The 22,063-nt window shown below is 39.8% G+C and overlaps 1 protein-coding gene across 2 annotated transcripts in view; it reads left to right on the top strand.

Annotated features, from left to right (window-relative positions):
• Positions 1-22,063, top strand: part of USP22 (ubiquitin specific peptidase 22) — a 93,026-nt gene that overhangs the window by 36,872 nt on the left and 34,091 nt on the right. Inside the window, exons 3-5 of one of the 2 annotated variants that reach the window (XM_065031358.1) lie at positions 4,613-4,726; positions 5,263-5,307; positions 10,021-10,122. In XM_065031358.1, the coding sequence (XP_064887430.1) occupies positions 4,613-4,726; positions 5,263-5,307; positions 10,021-10,122 (261 nt within the window). The remainder of the gene's footprint in view (positions 1-4,612; positions 4,727-5,262; positions 5,308-10,020; positions 10,123-22,063) is intronic. The other variant, XM_065031359.1, reaches the window with a different exon arrangement.

Genomic DNA, 22,063 nt, shown 5'->3' with positions numbered 1-22,063 from the left:
GAGTTAAGTGCTTTGAAATTTCAAAACGAACGGGAATTATTTTAAAACACTTGGTGACTTTTTGCTGAGCCAACATCAGTCTCCATGGAGACCAGCAGGAACCGCACACTTAATCACAGTTCTGAGAGATATCATAGATTTCGGCTGTAACAGCTGTCTGAGCACTGGAAGCGATGTTTTTACAGCTCACTGCTGTACGTTTCAGGAGCCTTCAGGATCATAGTCCAGAGCGTTCTTAAAATACATCCCTTATTATTTCTGCTTCCCCGAGCAATATAAATTAGACACTCACACTCTGACCTTACAGTGATACCTGTGCTCTTGCCTCTGCTTGTCTGTTCAGTGTATATTAATAACACTGTACTTATTTTAATATATTCCTCGAGTTGTGGATGTGGGTGACAGGTAGGTGAGGTAAGATCCAGCCATATGAGCTGCTTTTTTTTAATCTCTGCATTGCACACTCTGTTAATCTCACTGCGGCAGGTTTGGGAATCATTAATGCCACGTAAAAATTTTTGACAGGTGTGAAAACCTTTTAGGTGACAGACTTAAATTAACGGTTAAAAACATTTTTGGTATCTAGATTCCATAGCAATACTCAGACTTTTTTCCTTCATTTTACCTTTCCTGGCTTGAACTTGCAGGCTGATGCAGGATGATGCTCTAAACCATGACAGAGGCAAGTGCACAGCATGGAGACTGGCCCTGTGGCTCCTAGGTGTGTTGAAGTGGCTTGCAGGATAGTGTTGGGTACTTACTGTGTTTGGATTGTGGGCAATCCAAAATCCCTTTAAACATTAACATTCTAGAATCATATGCAGCCTGTAGGCATCTCGAAGACTTCAGAGCACAGCCCACAGACTCTTGGTGCTGGTTTAAAAGAAGAAAAAGTAGTACTTGAAGAATTAGGGTGGTTTTATCTCAAGCATTAGGAGAAGAAAATACCATTTCTCTTAAATATTGAATGTGGGAGGAGGGAAGGATAACGCTTAGCTATGGCCACTGGTTTTAGTGTGTATTAAAAGACTGGGTATGTGATGCTGCGTTTTTGGCAATAAAAGGAAGTTTAGAGTTCGACTTGCTACCCCCTGCCCCACAAGTGAGTACCTGCGGTTCTCAGTGGGTGCAGTGGAAGCCGCTTTGGCTCACCAGTTAGCAGGACTAGCCGTTCATTTTTATTTATGTATAAATAAATAAAAACTAAGTATACTTGTTTTATGACTTGTAGAGTTGATAAGGCTGCGATCACCTTGATAGAGACCGATTAGTAAGATTTTCTTATTCATTTCAGTAAACTTTAATATCTTATCAGTTCGGGAATTGTGATCCGTGCTGCACTTTCCAGGTGCCGGGAAGACTAGGATCAGATAATTGGTTTGTGCTCATATCGGGTAGAATAACAAGGGGAGAGCTGGCTGAAGTTGAGAAAAATCACTTCTTGTGGGCTTGAGACTATTATCTGAAACTAGTTTAATGATTAACACTTCATACAAGAAATTAGGGAGTGTGAATTAGCCTAGATGTTGACTTAGAATACTGTCTAAAAGAATTACCAGTTTAATCTCCTTTGTTACAGAAGCTGAAGAAAATGTAGGTGACTTGCATAGAATATGAATGTGGGTTGATTTCAGGTTGATAACATTGAGTCACAGAAATTCACAGTGGAATTAATTTCAATACATGTAAAAATTACCTGAATTGGGAGTTGCTGGATGTTTTGTTCTACTTGAATGCAACCGGTGTTCAAGGAAAATGATACCAAAATATAATTCACAGATAGGTCACATCTGATGGAAGGCTGTCATATTACGGTGAACTATCCCATTTTCAACAGTCACGTTAGTTCTGTTTAGCTGGGTATTTAAAAACTGAACATACAAGTTAGTTAACTGGATGAGATGTGTGTACGCGCACTCTGGATGTGGATCACTTCCCTGCGCTTTTACTGTTGTGTTCCCATCATCTCTTGTCCCTTAACATTTTCACAAGGATATCAGTGGATATATTTGGCAAAGTAAAAACACTCAGCTTTAAACAAAACACTTCACTTGGCTCCCAGATGGAGAGTTTGAAGACCTTTTGCTGCCTAAGCTTAAACTTTCACCCCTGAGCTGTTGTCTCTTGAAACTTAATGTCACTTGCACCAGTAGTTAAAGTTGTTCTCATTCCTGCCTGGTCTCCTGTGATGCCTCATTGTTTCTCCAGGCCGATAGCTTTATTTTTAAAATGAGATCTTTTAACTCTCTCTCTTCTGTTGCAGCTCTTTAGAATTTTGTATACGAAGGGGTACGAGGAAATCTGACTTTAATAGCAGCCTGTTCTCAGCATAGAAGGTACAAAAGCAAAGAAAAATGGGGCGGGCACGATGGCTCACCAGAGTCACTTGAGTGATATTTTTGTACTTTGCCCTAAAGAAAACATTCCTTTTCACCTCAAAATGACCAGAGTAAGAAAGTTAAAGTATATTTCAAGGGAAAAATTAAAATTATAGTAATTTACAACAACAATTAACCTGTGATCTTTACTAGCAGACTCCTACTAGGATCCTGAAACTGAGCAGCCGTGTTTTGGCTTTCACGAGGAATTCCTGCCCTTCTTTAGTGCTGCCATCAGGCCCGTACGGCGGCCTTGTCACTGGTGCTTGAGATAATTTGTCCAAAACCTACTGCAGTCTTTTTAATGCCATTAAAAGCGTTGGCATACGTACAACTGTATTGTTCCAGGAGTGTGCTGGAGAGAGGACGTTTTCTCAAGAGTCCTTAATCAGGCCCTAGACGGCTACAGCTTTCACTCCACCAGTGTTTCTGTGAAACTTGTCTGATTCGTTACACCAGCAATTCATCCTGTGCTGAACAAGCGGTTTGTGTAAGTTGGGCTCGCGTTGGTTTTGGTCTTGAAATTTAGACTTCATCACTCATGCGGGTCAATCCAGAAAGCTGAGAAAAGGAATCCTCTGAGCATGACGTATGCCAGCCCATTCTGATGGTAGATTTAAATAATTATATTAGAGCTCACTAGGGGTCCTATTTATTTAATATTCTGCCAGGCCCATTCTATTATTGGGAATAACGGGGGCTGCTTGTGGGATCTTTAAAAAAATATATATATATGGAGAACAATATTTGATTTTCTGTTTTGAGACCAATACTTTGGATTTTCAACCATTCTTGGTTGATAGCTGCGCATAACTGGTAGTGCAATGGAGTAAATATGATGCAACTCTAATAGTCTGTATCTTAATTGTTATTATTTTTCCTTTTTATTTTTCCTCCCCTGCCCCCTAAATTGCATGCTGTTTTGTTACTGATCTCCACCACAGTGAAGATTCTTATCCCCCTTTGGGGATATTCTGCTAAAGGAGTTTTATTAAGTCCTCTGGGTACCAGGGTGAGAATTCTGGTATTTGGACATTACACAAGGTAATGCACGCAGTCCTCATCCTCTTCTGCAAACTATGGTCCAAATAGACCAAACAAATAAAATAAGAAAGTACATAAGCAGGATGACAGTAAATAGACATTATGGAACCTTGAATTGTTCTCTTTAATACATAATAGAAGCAACAAACAATTTGACATAAACATTGAAAAAGTGATTTTGGAAAAGGAGGAGGGAAAAAAAGGGTGCAGAGGAATAAAGGAAAGAGGTGGCAGGTTGGGAGAGGCTGTGAAGGATGGACGAGATGTGGTTAGACAGAAACCTTACCAAGCTTACCAGCCTTACAAAAGTGCTTCGCACCAGCACTGGCCCATGGACGGGAGCACAAAGGCTTTGCCTTGTGTTTTTACCTGATGGGACCAACAGAATTGCGGCTGCGCAGCTTGTGCTCCGGCTTATGGATTCAGAGTAACTCGGTGCTTTGCTTTCCCTTGGTTGTGACTTTTTTCCGTATCTATGTACAGCATTTTGTTGCAATTAGTTTGCACTTACTTCTTCCTTGGTGTATGTTGAAGCAAAATGTCATCTCCTAGTCAGCTGATTCATTTAATTTTTTGGCTTTCTTTTGTTTAGCGTGTAAGAACAATATTTTTCACGTTGGTCAGTGTTCGTATGTGCATTCTAAAAGGGCGCATGAGAACTGTGAGACGTGTAACCTGCGGAAGAAACTGCTCCGGACAAACCCTTCCCCTGGACCAGTATCTTTGAGCCTTCGGTGCTGTCTTGTGTTTGAGCCTCCATTTGAATAGGTGCTTTCTAATGACTTAAATGGCTTTGAATAGAAATTACAGAAATCAAACATACGTTTCAAATCTTACAGGAGTAGTTGTGCGTGTATTCCAGTTAGTCACTGCAATGATGTCATTTGGTTACTTATGTCTTCAAAAGGTGTATTGTGAGTTACAAACAACTTGAAGGCAGCTAATGCTTTGTTATCTTGCACGTTTTTCTTGCTGTGCCAGCGGCAATGGCATAACTCACATTGGAACTGGAAACATTTCCCTGCGTTTTGTCTTTCTTTTTCCTCCAGATTGCAAGGTACAGATTTGACTTTTTATGGACTGCTGAGAAGAAGGGGTGTCTGACTTGGAAACCTGCTTTAAAATGTTTCCTAGTTTATGAACTTACATCTTTTTTTTCCCTCCTCCCCATCTTCCCTTCTGTTTTGCAGCCATAGACCTTTTGTATGGGGGTATATACTGCTTTATGTGTCAAGATTACATATACGACAAAGACATGGAACAAATTGCCAAAGAAGAACAACGAAAAGCTTGGAAATTACAAGGTTTGGTTTTCCTGCCTGAATTTCTTGTTTCTGTTTTTAATCATACCTGTCCCTCCCATTTGTCAATGGCAAAAAAACAGTAAGGGGAAGAAAGAGCTTTTGAGAGATATTAGCGCAGGCCTTGGGAGAGAGATGTCTCGCTCTTCCTTTCCAGGAGTTAGACTGTTAGTTTGACGTGTGCACCACGCCTACTTGTAGCAAAAGTATTTTTAATTGCAAGAATATATAAAAATAGCTAACATTAATCCTGCAAAGCGTGCATAGTGTTAGAGTCAGATGTGTATTAGGTATAAAATGTAACAGTCTGTTCCCTTAGGCTAATTTAGGTGATACAGGCAATAAATCTGTTCCCCTCACATGAAGTGTCACCCTTGTGTGTGATAATTTTTTCTTTTTAAATAGAACGTGCCAGCTTACTTACACACCTGTGCTTTCATGCTACACACACAGTATCTATGTCGAAATATTTACACACAAATAATATGTACACACATTTGTTTTATTCAGTTTGCTTTCCCTAATTTTTTCTTTTTTAGCCTTCACTCCAACAGTGGTTTCTCACTACCAGTGTACAATGACAGGTAAGAGGCGTGGGCTGGCGACGCACTTCACTAACAAGCGTCCCTTTGCTGATTATCCTGCCATTTTAGACATGAATCACAGTTAAGAATGCCAGTTTTATCGTGCAAATTGTTTTCCTCTCGCTTGGATATGTTCCAATGATTGAATAATTACAGCAGACTTGATTTCATATGCCCTTTCCTTGATAGAATTACTCCAAAACAAAGTTTTTCTCCTTTATTTTTTCCCTTTGGAAAGGAAGTAGCGTTTACCTTTAGTGGAGTAGTTTTTGAAGCATTAGTTATAAAAGCTTGTCATCTTCCATTTCCAGTGGCCTCTAGGGGGTATGTTTTCTTAAAGTGGGAAGGTCTGTGTTTGAAAACAGGCAACTTCTTTCTAGTAATGTCTCTTACTGAATCCATGGCATCCTGTTTCAATGTGACAGCCTAAGTCAGGCCTGATAGGACTTCAAACCATTCTTAACCTCGTTCCGATTTTAAAAATAGCAGCTACCATCGTATTAACTAGAGCTTTTCTGATGGTGTAGCAAAAGTGTGGCTGCTTTTACTTAGTTCCTACTGCAGATCCCATTCCACTTTCTGCTTATTCCACACTTTGAGGGAGTTGAGTCAGAGGAGAGGAGGATGGTGACGGTGCTGCTGGGTCCTGGAGCAAGAAATGCAGCTTCAAATACTGTAGCACAAAGCTCTGCTTTTCAAAGCAAGACAAAGTGGAAACGTGTTTCTAAACCTTTCATGAAGGCTTCTAAAAACTCCTTCAGACCCTTCTAAACTGTGGTGTTCAGGGCACCAAATCCATCGATTACAGCAACACGACACTTGTTCGTGATGCTGTAGGATAGGAAGGCCGCCCAGCTACCTTTTGAATGTGTAAATTCAAAGAGCAATTTATTAATGATGTCCTTAGCAAATGACATATTTGTGCCGTCTGGACTGAGATGCAGCCAGTTTGTCCTCCATTGGACGTCAGGCTGCTACATATATATTCTACATATGTTTGTATTCTAGGGTAGTTACAGCTACAAGATTGTTCATCTTGTCGTCTTGAACAACAAAGTTGTGCGGCAAAGGGAAGAATCACTGAGAGGAAATACCAGTCAGAAAACCCCTATACTGGTTAACTGACTAATGACTGGCATATTATGTATATATATATATATATATATATGTGTATATGAATGCAAATTTATGTGACTATGCCTGCATCTTCTATCTCAAGAGAGCAAATGTGTAATGACCAACGAGGATACAACACGAAGGAATAGACAACAATACACTTTAAATTACTTGAGTACACAGTATAGACATTTTTCTTTAAAATGGTGGCATAGGACCTTTTGTTTTATGGCTTTGCATCATGTGTGTTTCCCTGCAAATTTATCTAAGGCATGAAAAAGTGAGATACATGGGAGAAATAACAGAGAACTATGCTTTTGTTTTTTCTTCTTCCTCCATTGCTTCAACCCGTCCTCTCCTCCCTGTAGTCACTCACGTTATCTGAAAGATTAGAAGGGAACCTTTCTTCCTCCAAACTGAATGTCAAGATTAGCACAACCCCCAAACTCCATGTCTTGGATTTATTTTTCTGCCACAGAGTGAGTTTATCTCCGATAGCGTTGCCGACTTAAAGACCTTAAGAAGTGAATCCAGCCTGCAAAAACTAGGATGGGCTTAAAAATTGAAGTGTTGATGTTGCGTATTTTCAAACTTGTATCCATAGTGTGTGAAGGGTATTAGTATGTCCTTTCTAGATGCTCACATAACATGATGCCTGGAGGAAAAAACTTTAAGAAAAACCCCAAATATCATGAAATTCATTTCACACTCTTGTAATATTAACCCTTAGTGTGGTGAGTTCCAGTGTCCAGTTGTAGTTCAGGGTTATATCATATAACACTGAACAAGTTGCAACTCTGCCTTTTCTTTTTCTTATCTGGTCTGGAAAACTCTTTAATGAAGCAGGTGAGAACACATGCAGCCCTTCATTCTAGTTAATATTTGGATTATTGGGAGGGGAAGAAGGAGGATTTGCTGAAGCATAGCAAAGTAAACAGTCTATATGAACGATTCCGAGCCTTCATTGCCTCTTCCTTCATTCATCCGTATGTCCCTGCTAAGTCTCTGAAAAATGACAATTTGTGTATTCGACTTAATAAAATAAATTCTTGGAGGGAGATTTCAGGTGCTGACTTGATCTCTGCCTATTTTAAAGCATCATTTTTAAAATGATGAATTTTTGTCCCCTATTTCCTTTAATAGTAAATGGTAACGTGCATGTTTTGCAAACATTTGTTTAAGGTAGATTACACTGGACTTTTTGGCATGTTTACGGTTGTTATTAAACTTCCTGTTAACCTTTTTCCTTCTTTGAAATTTTTTTGTTGTTGGATTATTTTTTAACTTTTAAATATTGAACCATTCCTAATAAATGGTTCTTCTTTGCCAAATTTTCAAGAGTATTAAAACCTCGATATTCTTGTTAAATTATATAGCAGGAACAGAACCCTTTTAAATTCCTGTCTCTGACTTGTGCTCTTTCTCCTGAAAGGCTTCTCTAAGAAGCTTTTCTGTCTGTTTTGCTCTGTGTATTGTGGCATTAACTGTATGTGGTTTTCTGTGTGGTTTAATTTATTTTTAATGGAACAATATTTGATTCACCCAGAATTTGGCAAAGTAATCCAGTCTGTCGTGTTTAACTTCCCTTGAAGGGTCGTTCTTGTGAAACGCTTTGGTCCCCATCCTGTCTAAGCATTTAAGCTGTATAGTTATATATAGGAGTAGTCCAACTGACACATATGGAACTATTGCATGCCTGAAGCTGAGGGCACATTTCCAGGGGTGAATTTTGTTATATTTGCTTTAAACCAGGATTTAAACATATCCAAGTTTGATTATTACGAGATTTCATCCCGTTGTTAGATGATACTCACTGTGTTTGGCCGTGCTTAAACTCCAGTGAACCCAAATGCACGAGTTCCAGTTTACAGCTGGCTGGTGCAAAAGCTGGGACTAACCTGGTGCTGACAGTTATTTTGAGCTTTTTACAAACCAATTTATCTAAATTCCTAAGGGAGTGTTACAAATATGAAAAGGGCTGCTGAAGGCATCTCATGTAGAACTTGTTGCAAGCCAATGTTCTGTCATATGTGAACTGTCCATATGCGCATCCCTGGAGTTGCCTGGTGCGTTTGCTCGTTGTAGAGCGTGTTCAAAGCATTGCAGCTGGTTATGCTCATCAATCTGTTACACAGTGATTAGTTGCCTTTTCTGTTTCCCTGGGTGTATAGCTTGATGCTGAACCTTGGATAAAGGGACTATATGATTCTGGTACTCGCTCTTGTGCTTCTTGCATAATCTATTGTTGAATCAAATAAACTGAGAGCTGGGTGCCTCCATGTAAATAAGGATTTTTCTAGTCCTCAAGCATCTGAAAATGAGACCCTTTATTACTAGAACCCGGAGGGTCAGTAGTAACTGTGAACGGAACGTTTTTGGGTGGGTAGCTTCTGACAAGCCTAGCTATTTCTGAAAATGAAGATCAAAGAGCTGTTAAAATTTAATGTATATTATGCAGAACGCGTAAGCCTCTAGCCATATTTTCTACTCTTCTTTCCATATGTATGATTTATAATTTATTTTCTGTAGCACAGCACTGTTTCTACTCCATACATTCTGTGAAAAATAACACTTAATTGACTTTAATCCTCAGTTTTAGAATAGATTGCTTGTTGTCTTATTATTCTTTATGCCAAGATGCTTTCGTGGCTCAGTGTAACTGACCTTGCACAGTGTAGTAATTCCTCTGTGCTGCATGGGATGCTGCAGCAGGACTGAGCTGCTCAGCACATGAGTCTTCACTGTTGTGTTTCTCTCGTATCGGATTTACACTGAACACGACTCTGTGCTTACTTAAGGTCTATTTTGTGTCCTGCTTACCTGGCTCATTGCTACTGTGCTTTCCTTTGAACGAAAGATGTGTCGGAAATAGTGTTGCTGTTTAAAGGAGATGATGACAGATTTTAGTGGCAGCTACTTAACCAGTATTTGGAGGTTTTGGTTGGGGGAAGGGTTATGTTTAAACCTACTAACTGTTTTTCATTGATGTCCGATATGTCAATTAAGTGAACCTCAAACTTGCTAATTCTCGTTCCTACATCAGTGGGTATAACGAGAGCTCACACTCTCATTGTATACCCTAAGACATGTAGTAACTATTAAGTATATCAAATTACTAAATTCTGTTGTTCAACTGTAAAGAATAAGCCTGTTTCTGTCCATTAAGTTGGGTCAGGTTTGATTTCTTTAATAACTTGTCACAGTTTGGTGATGAGATTTCTTGGTTATCCTGGATCTTCTCCTAAAATAATGTGGTGTTTCTGTCACTTGACCTCCTTTGAGCACAAAGCAATGCTTTTTTGAGTAATGGTGGGTTTATTCTTGTGCTGGAATTTCTTTCCAACTGAAAGGAGGATTATAATTCAATAACAGAAAATTTGAGTTAGATATTATTTATAAGAGTTTTTTCCTATTTGTTGGAAGATTGGTTGTTACATTTCTGAACAATATTAGGGGTGATAAAAATGAATCAGTCTCTTGTAGTTGTACATAGACTGAATCTGACTTAATGGACAGCACGTTGAAAGTTTTTACTTGAACAGAGTTTTAAATCCTTTTTACTAAACAACTTCTGAAACTTTCTTTTCGTCTGCTTAGGCATTGGAGAGAAGTATTCAACATGGGAGCCAACCAAACGAGAGTTAGAATTGCTACGACACAACCCCAAGCGGCGAAAAATAACCACAAACTGCACCATAGGTAAGTTCTAGAAATCCTTTCCGAAGCCGATTCTCAGCCACTTGTATGTTCAAAATTCAATGCCGTTTTACCATAAATATTTTTACCCTGAGGTAATTGTAGTGGGTTTCCTTAACCACCAGGGTAACAAAACAAGCTTATTTTACGCTCTGGTTTTCTTGCTGTGGAAGGATGTCTGCGCTTGCGCTTCAGGTACAGATGGTGATTCATACAAAACAGAACTTTAAATGCATATTGTCAAAAAAAGACTTTAGCAGAAATCGGTGGTGTTGACTCAGTCTTCATCAGAGATCCCATGCAAGTGTATTGTTGAGGGTTAAGATTGCGGGGTGACAATAAAACCCTGGCAGATGTATTGTTAACCCCCTTCCCCCCCACACACACGTCCCCCTTTTTGCCTCTCCCTCTCCCCCCTTTCCACTAAGGAGAGACTATTGGGAGGAAAGAAGGACAGAGAGAAGAGAGTTGGAAAAATTAACAATGTTTTACTAATGCTACTAATAATAATAGAGAAAATAATACAAAATATACAAAACCAATCTTGAAAGTCTCAGCAACTGCAGAGCCGGCACCCAAAGTCCTGGACTGGACTCTGCAGCCAATCGGAGCTGGATTCAGTCTCTCACTAGGCCTCAGTTTGCAGGGACGACTAGCAAGGTCTCCTAATGTTGGCCATAAGCAGAAGGAAAAAAGGGCAAAGGGACGAGATCCTCATGATCTCCCACTTTATATGAAGTATTCACGTGAATGGAATGTTATACACAGTTGGTCAGTTTCTCAGTCACTTGTTTCTCGTCGCCCCTCTCGCGAGATGTCCATCTGTGCTTATCAATAAGTTTGCATTCCATTGCTAGGTTTGCCAAAACATGTGTCTGGTTCTCCAGGAAAATGCAGTTAATATGAAGGCTTTAGCTGACAGGAAAATTCACTAAAAGAGAAACTTGTTTTTAGCAAAACCAGGACATGTATGAAGGGAAATCCTGTCGTTGATGTGTTATCTTTAATTATATCGGTCTGTTGGTAAATCTGGTTTTCGCAGACAGAATAAAAGCAGTGATGTGCTTCTCCTTTGTGTTCTAAACTCTAAATGGGGTCTCTTCAATTTCATATTGACTCTGAAAAGATGTGATTTGTTCTCCAGTGTGTGTCATGTAGTGGTTTTGAAATGCACATCAAATGTTCCATGTTTAGAGTTCAGTAGGCTGGAGCAAAGAGCTCTCTGACATCTGGGCATGTCCACTTAGGGCTGGAGAGTGTTTGAGTAAGGGCGATGAAAATGAAAAGTTTTCACATGTTTTTCTGCTGTCTTTAGGTTGGGGGAGTAGGGGGTTAAAACCACCTTCCTGACAAGCTCTAATGAAGATTATTGGGCGTGTTCTTACACTGTTAAACGTGCAGTAACATTTTAACAGTGAAGATACAAGGCTGGACATTGGAAGTAGAAATCTTTCAAAAGTCTTTTCCTCATTTTTGAGCTACTTTCTGTTCTGTGAGAACGCATGGTGATTTCAGCACATTTGCTTTTGTCAAATACACCAAATATAATTGCAAAACTTCCTAATGTCATGTTTCTAATACAGTAGGTCATACTTAACCCAAAATATGTGTATATATATTTGGATAAACGGGCCGAGAAGCACAGACTAAATTGTAGTAAGTTGAACATGCGATGAATGGTAACACTAAAGGACAGACCCGTGCGTTCGCAGGAGTGGAACTGGAAAGACAAGTTGGAAAAACATTTGGACTTCCCAAGCCCCAAGGGAAGAATAACCAGGCAAAGTTTGCTTGCATCATGTTCACAGTGGGATTTTGTGTTTTATGAAACTCTACTATATTTTGTAAAGACACAGATTACTTAAGATAATAGAACTGTGCAGAGGAAAAAAAATAAATAGATACAATTCTGAAGGTGAATGTGACCTTTCTGAAGAACTGAAGCATGTTTCTTATTCCAATTGGGAGGAATGCTGTGCCTCCTCTTAAAGGATTTAAAGTTTTTCAGCCTGTTTAAAAAGGACATGCCTGGTTACATGAAATCCCATACAAGGCTGCACGGGCAGGGGAGCGCTCCCGAAACACAGGGATGAGGGAAATGACTGATCTCTTCACTTCTGCGGGCCTGCTTTTAATAATTTCTCCTACTGAGCCCTGGAGCTTTCTATGTGCTGAGATGGAGAAAGAGAAGAAAATCAAAGCACCCAAGAGACATAATGCAGTTTTGGGCTACAGTTAAAAAGCAAAAGACTAGCTTTCTTTCACAAAAATACATTGGGGGTTTAGGTGAAGGAAGAAAAGACCTGCCGTTGTCCTTGAGCCTTTTCTCTCCGTCTAACCTGCTAAATATATATCTGCTTCAGAGTCTTTTTTTCCCTGTACTTTCCTCACATCGACTCGTCTGTTTGCAGTTTCAGATTAGCAAGGAGCCTGTATGCAGACTGAAATGCTGCAGTTATCTGGACATTCCCATTTCTGTCTTTGTTTGTAATACTCAATTCTTGCGCCATCAAATTTTTGTCAATCCCATAGCAGATATTAGTGAATCCAGTTTATCTTCTGAGGTAGGTAAATGGCTTAGAGAATAGGCTTAATGTCCAGTTTTATTGGTGCTGAAAATGAAGATTACATTGATAACCATCTATAAGCGTTGCACATCTCTTGAGCAGTTCTGTTTACAAACGAGTCTGTTAAAGCATAACCAGCTGCCTTTGATGTACAAAACGCTCTCTGCGAAGCTGTTTTAAGAGGAACACCAGGGCTGTTTGCTGCTTTCTGTCTTACCCCCAGAGATGGGTGATTTCAGCTGGGAGCAGCACCTTGGACCTTCCAAAATGCTTATTGCGCCAATGCCCATTTCAGCATTTCTGTAAGACAAGTGTGTTAGTATTATAACTACAAGAAGTGGGACAATACTCTGAAACCTACACTTGTATGTGAGGGGCTTGCGTGTAAATTTTAGCCACAATAATAAAATACATTAAAATACATTAAAATGACATTATTCATATCTAGAACACACTTAGGTGTGTTGTAGTTTCCTGTTACATTTATATTATTTACATGACCCTCATTTAGGTGAATATTTTACTCTAAGACAGAACCTTTTTTGTACAGAAAGAGATCTTTCTTTATTCCAGATTTGCAGCAATCTCATGATGCTGCTCAAACAGCTGGGTGCATCTCCTGCTTTTTGTGAGCTGTTTGAACTTTTATACAGCTGCAGGATCCTTCATCTTTCATTGGCACCGTAAATTAAATCTTAAGAACACTCAGTCATGAAATGAATATGTTATAATAGAGGATTGAGCTGGTAGTTCATTAGGGGCAATACTGTGCAAAACTACTTGATTTTGATTGAGCGAAATGAAATTTTTTCTACTTATGCGGCAGTTTGAAACCCGGTGAAGAAGGAACTTGTTCACATCCTCCAAAAAAACACCAAAATCAAAATAACAACAAGAAGACAAAAAAGAAACCACCTCACAAAAACAAAATAAACAAAACCCCATAAATTTTGCTTGGTTCTCTTTTAAAACGACACGTGTTGCCATCTCACAGTTATTTTTCCCCCTAGTGAGAGACAGAGTAGGTAACTCCCTTCAATTGCTCTTTTGCCATTGAGCAAATCGCTCTTCAGATGGAAACTCAGGTTGGGCAGAGTTTGCTACAGGGTACGGAAACTGCCGATTCCTGCCTTGGGGGTCTTGCCGAAGGGCTGTTCGTTGGTTTTGGGTGCTGAAGGGATGGCACATTGTGGGGAATGCAGATGATGAGTGGGAAGTAGAGATTTTTTTTTAAGTTAATGTGTATTTTTCTCAGCAGTATTGCTGAATTATGGTGTAGACTATTCAGTTCGTATAATATTTCTATTTGTAGAAATGCTCGTCTTGATTTTTTTCTCTCATTTCAAGCATCATATAAACACCAAAACTTCGACATGGAAAATCAGATAAGACTTAACAATTACTAAATTAGATTCTAACAGTGGGAAGATATAATTTTTCAGCCTTTTCTTGTCTGTGAAGAGCGTGTCCTCGACAGGTGAGGGTAGGTGACCAAGCTCCAAGTTCACAAGCACATTTTTTTATGATAGGGTTGTACTGGAAGCGAAAGCGATGCAGGAGTTTTCAGGAACTCTTTTCCAGAGCTCGCCTTGCTCTGCTGTCATTAATACTCCCAGCAGATCAGCTCTCCTGAGCACATGAAGTATTAGCTCGGGATCAGCTGGGCTCTGATTAGCATATGAAGTGACTTTGTGGCTAAAGATCAGTATATTAACAATAGGAAGAATTAGACTCCCGAGGCACAGGGATAATTAGCAGGAGCCACCTGGGATTGCCATTTGCAGCATGGCAAAAAGGCAGAGGGGTTAGACTTGCTAGGAGACAGAGCAAATCCTTTTGGGAAGGGAAGATGAGGTCTGGGGAGGAGAGAAAAACAGTAACTGGGGGAGTAGCAGGTGGTTTCTGCAGCCGTGCAACACGGAGCAGCACGAGTGGAGTAAATACTGCAGCCAAGCTCCCATGGAAAGGTGGCGAGGGAAGGGGAACAGTGGCCTGGGAAATACTTCTGATTCTCTAGACAAGCTACCAGGAGCATTTCTGCTTCTGCAGAAGTAGCAGCAGCTTGAAGGTGTTGAAGGTGAATTACTACTCGCAGCTCTTTGGTGGATGTACCAGCGTTCTGGTGGATTTTCTCCAGTCAAATGCTACTTAAGGCAGCTCAAATGGAAAAGTGGAATGAAAAACGTGGTTTGATACAGCACTGAATTTTTAGCTGTAACTTAAATCTAAAAGTTACTGATTTGTAGGCCGTAATACCTTTATATTTGAAATCATGACCAAAGTGCACCTTGGATAGAAGTATCTGTGATTCTTGAATTCTTTTTATACTGCTATGGGATGAAGGAAAACCACCTTTAATACAACTCAGGTGAATGTATCTCTGTGACTGCTTTTTTCCATCTAACTTCATAATTAGAATGGTCATGTTGGAAAACTGTTGCCTAAGAGGTTGGATTAGTAAAATCAAAAATGTCAGGGAGATTCTGCTGTTCCCGTTTTACCTTGTCATGAGTTCCAACTGTTGGACTGAGTTGTCTGGTTTTCCTAGGTCTAAAAATCAATAAACTTGATAGCAAAAATAAATTAAAAACTCCTTTCCTCTTAAATCTCCCAGGGAATTCTTAGAAAATTTAGAGAGCATGAATCTTTTGAGAACTCTAAAACATGCTGGGATTTACTTGCTGAGGTTCGTGGAGACTTTGGAAGTTGACCTCTTTAGCAATAAAAAATACAAAGCTTTCCTCTGCAAAAGACATTTTGAGAAGAAATTCCAGATTTGATACATCAGGGTATTGTTGTCTCAGAGCATGTCACCTGGTTTTCCAAAGCCTGTGCCAGAAAGCAAATCGCATCACTGCTGTGATACCCTTTAGTGTGGTTTATCTCTACGTCCCTTAGTGTGGTTTATCTCCTCGTCAATCACTGACCGGGCTCTCTGATTTAATTGCTCCTTGGTAAGCTTAGGGATGCTTGGAGTGAGCAACCTCTTGTTACAGGACCTTTTCTTAGAGAAAAGTGTGTTGTCTTACCTTCCCGTTTGAAGAGTTTACTCATGAACAGCACTTCAGAATGCGGATTTGAACCGAGACGACCCTCACTGAGGAACAAAGTGGTTTCTGCTCTTACTGTGGCAATATTGGACTGAATTTCAGGCCCTCTTTCAGAAACTACATAAGCTGGTGTCTTTCGGTACATGAGTTGTCCTGTTTTAAACAGAAAACCAACTCTTCAGGCTTTTTAGGATCCCACGTGAAGAAGACAAACTCTTTGAGAAGCTGGCATCCGCGATGATGTGGCCTATATTGTTCCATAGCTAGCTTAATATTTTAAGTAAATATTGCGTAACTATGTTAATTCCTTCTTGTCTTCCAAGATTCTAAAACTAGTTATCTTGTATTTATCGATTTATTTCTCTTATAAAATTAGCCAGTAGTAAGGCTGAAATCTAAACGCCCTTTTTGGCTTATGCTCTTTGCTGTTCCTGCTGGAGTGGATGTGGGTAACCTCAGAGTTTATGGCTCCTCCTTTTCAGCCTTGATACACATTCCTCCTCCCCAAGAGGAAAAAAACAAAGCTCTTTGAAAGCAACTGATACACAGTGTTTGCCTGTGTTTTGATGGATGACTGAAGAATAGTCAAAACTTGCCGGGCACGTTTTTCAGCTTATAAAGATTAACAGAAGAAGAATCCTGATTGCCTTTACGAAGAACCTTTTTCGCCTAAGGGTTTGGTCCTCCTTTCAAATTAAAATACTGTAACGAGTTGAACTATAAACCAGTGAACATCTTTTTTCCAGGAAATACCAGCCAATAGTAGTGAGATAGCTTGAAAAATAAAATTATGGATTCAAGGAATTCATGTCTAGTTTTGGCCCTTGTTAGGCCTCCCAGTATTTCTTGGTTGATCTTCCAGTAGCGTATGGATTATTGAAGAAACCACCGGATCTAACTACTGTAGATCTGTATTCTTAGCAGTTGTTAGAAAGAAGATACTTTGGGTTTTGTGTTTGTGGGTTTTCTGTGTTTTTCAGTATCTGTGTACAGAATACATCCCATGCCTTTGCTTAGTTTCCAGTCAAAATTAATGTCAGAACCCCTTTTGAGGAGAGGTTGCCTTGAAGCTTGAGCTCCATGGCAGGTTGGCGTTGGAAACAGCCCTGAATGTGTTCCGGAGGAGATTCTAGGGTTCAGGGGTCCGCTTGAAGGTTTTCATTTGCATGGCTTTATGTGGGAGCACTTCACTTTAAAACAGAGTAGCAAGTTGAGTAAACCTTTGGGTATATTTGCAGTGGTTTTTCATACAGGTTTTAAGAATTCATAACAAAAATAGCTAAAAAATCGTTCATCGTTTGACTTCTTTTCCTTCCTAGTAAAGCTTGTTTCATGTGGTTTATTAGTGGGGAAAGAAGAGCAGAGAGAGACACAGACGTATAGGCATGTGCGGAGCTGAAATAGTATGAAACATTGCAGATGAAGAAATGTTGACACAAACATCAAAGTTTGTGAAGCTGGAATTCGAATCTCCAGGGATATTTACCTCAAATACAACCCCTGCAGAATGTACCAAGTCAAAACTACTTGTATATCAAATCAGCAGATTGCAGTTAGAGTTGAATTTTTCTGTTATCCTGTCTTGGAAAATTGCCGTTCGTATTACTCGCATAGAAAATACTTTGATTGTGTAACTCTAGGTGGCTCTTGGGGGTTTGAGACAAAGGAAGATACACTGTGTATGCTCACAATGTGAAATTCCTTAGGAGACAAGGTTCTTAATGCAGGACTTGCATCGTGTTCCAGACTTCTAACTCAAACCTGATGTTCCTGCTCCGGAGCTTTTTAAAGCGGATCCGTGGTTGTTACTGATCCATACGCATCTTTTTTTAGTTTACAGACAGCGTTTCAATTTAAAATTTTCTAAAATCATGTTCTGTACTTCTTCAAGCGAAACTTCATCATTTGATCCAGGTAGGTAGCAGCACAAAAAAAAGCCCTTTTTTCCCCTCCTAGATGCTGATTCAACTTTCAAGTGTAAAATGTTTGCTGAGTCAATTATTTCTTACCTATCTCTCCCTAATGGTAGTTAATTTTTCTTGCTGTGCTTTCTTCACTAAGTCTTTATATAACTTCAATATGCAGTCAAAACACTAGGCTTTTAACATGAAAAATGCAGTACATGTTAGTCACTTGTCATCGTCTACTTGAACAGGCTTTTATGGGAATGGGAAGTTTCTTATCAACAAAAACCCAACAGCAATATAAAGCCAGAATTTGATTCTAGTCTTCTGAGCAAGATCCCTTTATTTAGATAAAGTATTTTTTGTTTGTTTAAAAATAAAGAAAATTTATCAGGGCATTTCTTTAGTGTTTAAGCAGCTTAAAAAACAACACAGTGGATGCTTCCAGAAAAACAGACGTGCTAAAGGTATTTGGCTGTCGGTGGCTGTCAAAACACCAGACCTGGCCCTTCTTTGACAGCAAACCCTGAGGTCGGCAGGTAAATCTCCTGTTTTCTTGACCACACTACGCCAGGCTACAGACTATCACTCTATTTATCAATACCATGAAGTGATGCTCTAAAACCAAAGCCTTTCTTGAAATGGAAGGTATATTTTTGCTGCGTAGTGGTGCGGTCAGTGCAAAGATACTTGCATAAACTCTAAATCAAGAGCCAGATTAGGAAGTTTCATAATTAGCCCGTGTACCTACACTGATTACAGTCCTAATGTATGCTTGGCATCTTGTCGTGGGCAGAGATGCACCCTTAGCATAAGATTCTTTTTCTCACTGTTAAAAAACCCCAACCCAAAGAAACAAACTTTGATTTACGACTGTATTTTAACCTGCTTAACTACATGTCACTACAGAGTGTGACATTTTCAACAAGGCCAGTCATCTCCATCTCAGCTTTGTTCTTTTGTGGATCGCTTTTTGGATTATATTTACTGTGACCTTCCGTTCTGCTCTTTCGTATCTGCCTCTAGAGTTGGGCTTTATGTGGACAGAAGGTAGATACAGTATATACCGAAACTAGGAATATGCATAAACAGCATGTGGCATGGTCTGTGTGTTGTGGATTGTTGGAATAGCTCCGTGCCAATTCATCAACAATAATTTGTGCACATTAATATATTTGGATGCATTGAATTTCTCTGGCGGGTAGCCTGCTCCTTAAGCTATTAATTCGTGAAATCTGTTTTGAGGAAGGGTAGAAACTTGTAGGCAGCATATGGTGTGATATTGGGGGGAAAGGACGGCTGCGGGTGTGAATTTTATTTTGTCAGTGTAGTGGGAGTACCTCTTGTTCTGCAGAGCTGCCATCTGCACAGGAATCGCGTGGAAGGCTGCGCGGATCAGGCAAGAGCTCACTGAGCTTGACGTTCGGCTGCTTTGGGGGAGGGCAAAGAGAATATGTTGTTCCGTGCCACCTTTTGAAGTAGTACTTTCTGTATAAAGGGTGGCTTTATTTTCCTTTGCCATCAAGTTGCCGTATAAAAATACCTTGAAGGGTCTACAGCTCAACAAGTTTTTTCAAGGCTGGTTGTCATGATGGCTCCGTATCGATCATTCAGTCATTTCGACAAACACAGTTCCTGTTCTTTGCTTACTGTTGTTCCTTTCTGATGTTGGGTGTTTTCTGTCACCTCTCCCCGACCTTCCTGCAGTTATCGGATTAATAATTATTTTTGTGCTCTGGTTCATAGGACTTTAACATCTTGAATTTGCTTTATATGTCGTGTAAGATAGAGCAGCTCCTACTTTACGTGGTTACTTTAGGAGCTTCTCCCACCTTTATTCAGCTTCTTTAAATTCATTCAGTAACACAGTTGTAAGGGGTCTGGCTTCATCATTAAACTAAGGCATTTTGTGCAATTCATATGCATATATGTAGCATTTCACGTCATGTTTTCTGCTGTGCAGAAATAGGTCCCGGTTTGTTTCTCTAATTCTTGATGTGCCGTGTGCTTGGAGCGCATCATGTTTTCATCTTTCTCCTCCAGCCAATTGACTTTTCAAGTGTTACAGGGATCGGAGAATCAAATCTATTACTAACTATCAAAGCGTTATATGATTATTTCCAGTGCTGTATATGAAAGGTGCTTTTATTTCTAGGGCGTGTTCTGCGAATTGGAGATCCAGATTGTCTGTGTGCGTTCCCCAGTGTGTTCACCTGCTGCTAAGAGATCCTGACAGAGATTGATCAGGTTGAAGCACAACAGACAAAACTTGTTCAGTGGGTCTTGATGTGCCAAGATGGGAATTCAGAAGTTTGGTACAAGTTCTGCTGCAGAACTTAATGTCTTTTTCAGTCTTACTGATTTCAGCTGAGAGAATCAAATCGAGGCGATTGCCACGGATGATTACATGCTGTGTAGCTTTCTGGGTTTGAGAACACGATGTATTGGTTTCTTCTTGAGACACCTGAGAGAGAAAAACAGTTCTGCAATGCAGGTGGTCAGTAAAAATGCTGAAGGTAAGAAATTACAGCTATAAAACCTGACATTTTCCATAGTCTTGAAGGAGAGGATAAAAAAAGACCTTTATTTGCCCAGAGCGTTCACAAGTCCTCCTGCCGGGTGACTTACCAGAAGGTTCAAACCCAATCTTGCATATTGCAGAGATCTTGGCTTTAGCTCCCCTTTCCCCGTGTTTATTTTAAACTTAAGCTTGGCTATGGGAGACAGTAAATTCATATCAGTGCCCGTTATATTTATAAATATTTTTAAAACAGTTTTTTAGGTGTGGGTTTAACTATGTCACCTTAGTTTAGGAAAAGGCCTTCCCCTGGCTTGCCACCTTCTAAAATTCAGGCTATTCTTGACACTAGAAATACAGGGCAGCCATTGCTTTAACAGGAAAAGCAATTCAACTTCCACATCCTGGCCAGGAGAAATTGCTCCTGGAGTATTTCTTTTCTATTACCTAGATGAAAACCCAGCCTTTGTGGACCTGTCACATGAAACTTTGTTGTCGCAGGATTGTTGTCCTGCTCTGCAGCTGCAAGCCGGCCAAATATTTACTCTAAAGGGAAGTATTTTTACTTGTATTCTGACCTGTTCCCTTTCACTATTATTGTGATCAGTTTGGAGACACGTTGGCTGGATTTGGCCACAGAAGGATTCTGTTGAGGTGTTTCTTTTCCTTCTTGTGAGGAAATAAAACGGCTCATGTCATAGGTGCTCGGGTGCATGGAACTTCCTAGTGGAGGAAACAAGTGGTGCCACAGCATCTTGGGCAAGTTGTCTCTTCCCTCATTTTAGGAGCTTTTCTAAAGCTACTGCCGTTTGAAATATTAAAAAATATATATTCTCATTCCGAAGCTGTACTGCTGCTAGTATAGGAGTTTATCTGCGTATTTCATAGGGTGTGTTGTATCTACCATATTAATGTTGTTCCAGTTCTTAAACTCTGCATTAAGTTTTTAATGAGATGACCCTGGAACACTTCAGAATACAAGTATATCGGGGGTATTGTAGGTTCTCATCACTGGAGAGGTTGAACAATGATGCAGGGAAATATTTGTCAGGAATAATATGAGTAGCGTTAATTCTGCTTTGAGTTAGAAGGCTGGATCAGGTTACTTCTAAAGATCTTCTACAGCTTTGTTTCCTGTGATTTTACTGGAAGATTCAATGCACTTTTCAGTGGTTTGGTCAAACACATTCACTTCATTTTGTTTTAGAACCTTGTTTCTTAATTTAAATTCACAGGGAAAAAGTGCTTGCAGTCCCTTGTGTTGCTTGAAACAGCTTTTCTGTTTACACAAGCTATATGAAAAATTAAGGGTAAGAGGTTTATTTGTTTGTATTGCGGGATATTTTAGGAATGCTGACTCATTTTACCAGGCCGAGGGTGTGCACACATGCGCAAATTACCATCAAATCAAGGATGGGAACTTAAAGGACATCAAGTGCTCCCACCTCGGCTGTGTGCTTGGTCTTAACCCAAGGGTACAGTTACTGCAAAGTAAATGACGGGCTGTAACCTCCCAGCCTGGCTTACTGTGTCCACACCCTTAAAAGAGATCGTTTGCCTCGTTTGAAGTGCTTTAAATCTGGAAAAACAGAAATAAAGTTGGTTGGTCAGTGCTGTTCTGGACAATGAGGGCACACAGTGCTTGCCGAACTCACAAGGTGTTTACAGGTAAATGAAACCGCAGGGAGCATTCCCTAAGGCAAGGAATGGAAACTGCTCTGGGCTGTGGAAAGCTTCATGTTTTGGCATCGTTATTTTGTGGATTGATTCAGAGATGTACATATTGTCAGTATAATATAGAGAGCACTTTGTGTCTGGCACACTGTGTACGCTGGGGAATCATTGTGTGGCTTGGGGGTTCTGTTTTATCTGTGCAATGATAATATAAAATGCTATACTTCTTGT

This window comes from Columba livia, chromosome 15 (genome assembly GCF_036013475.1).
Source record: "Columba livia isolate bColLiv1 breed racing homer chromosome 15, bColLiv1.pat.W.v2, whole genome shotgun sequence".
Taxonomy (NCBI): Eukaryota; Metazoa; Chordata; class Aves; order Columbiformes; family Columbidae; genus Columba; species Columba livia.
The sequence above is the reverse complement of the archived record's forward strand: the minus strand, read 5'-3'. Positions and strand labels throughout refer to the sequence as shown.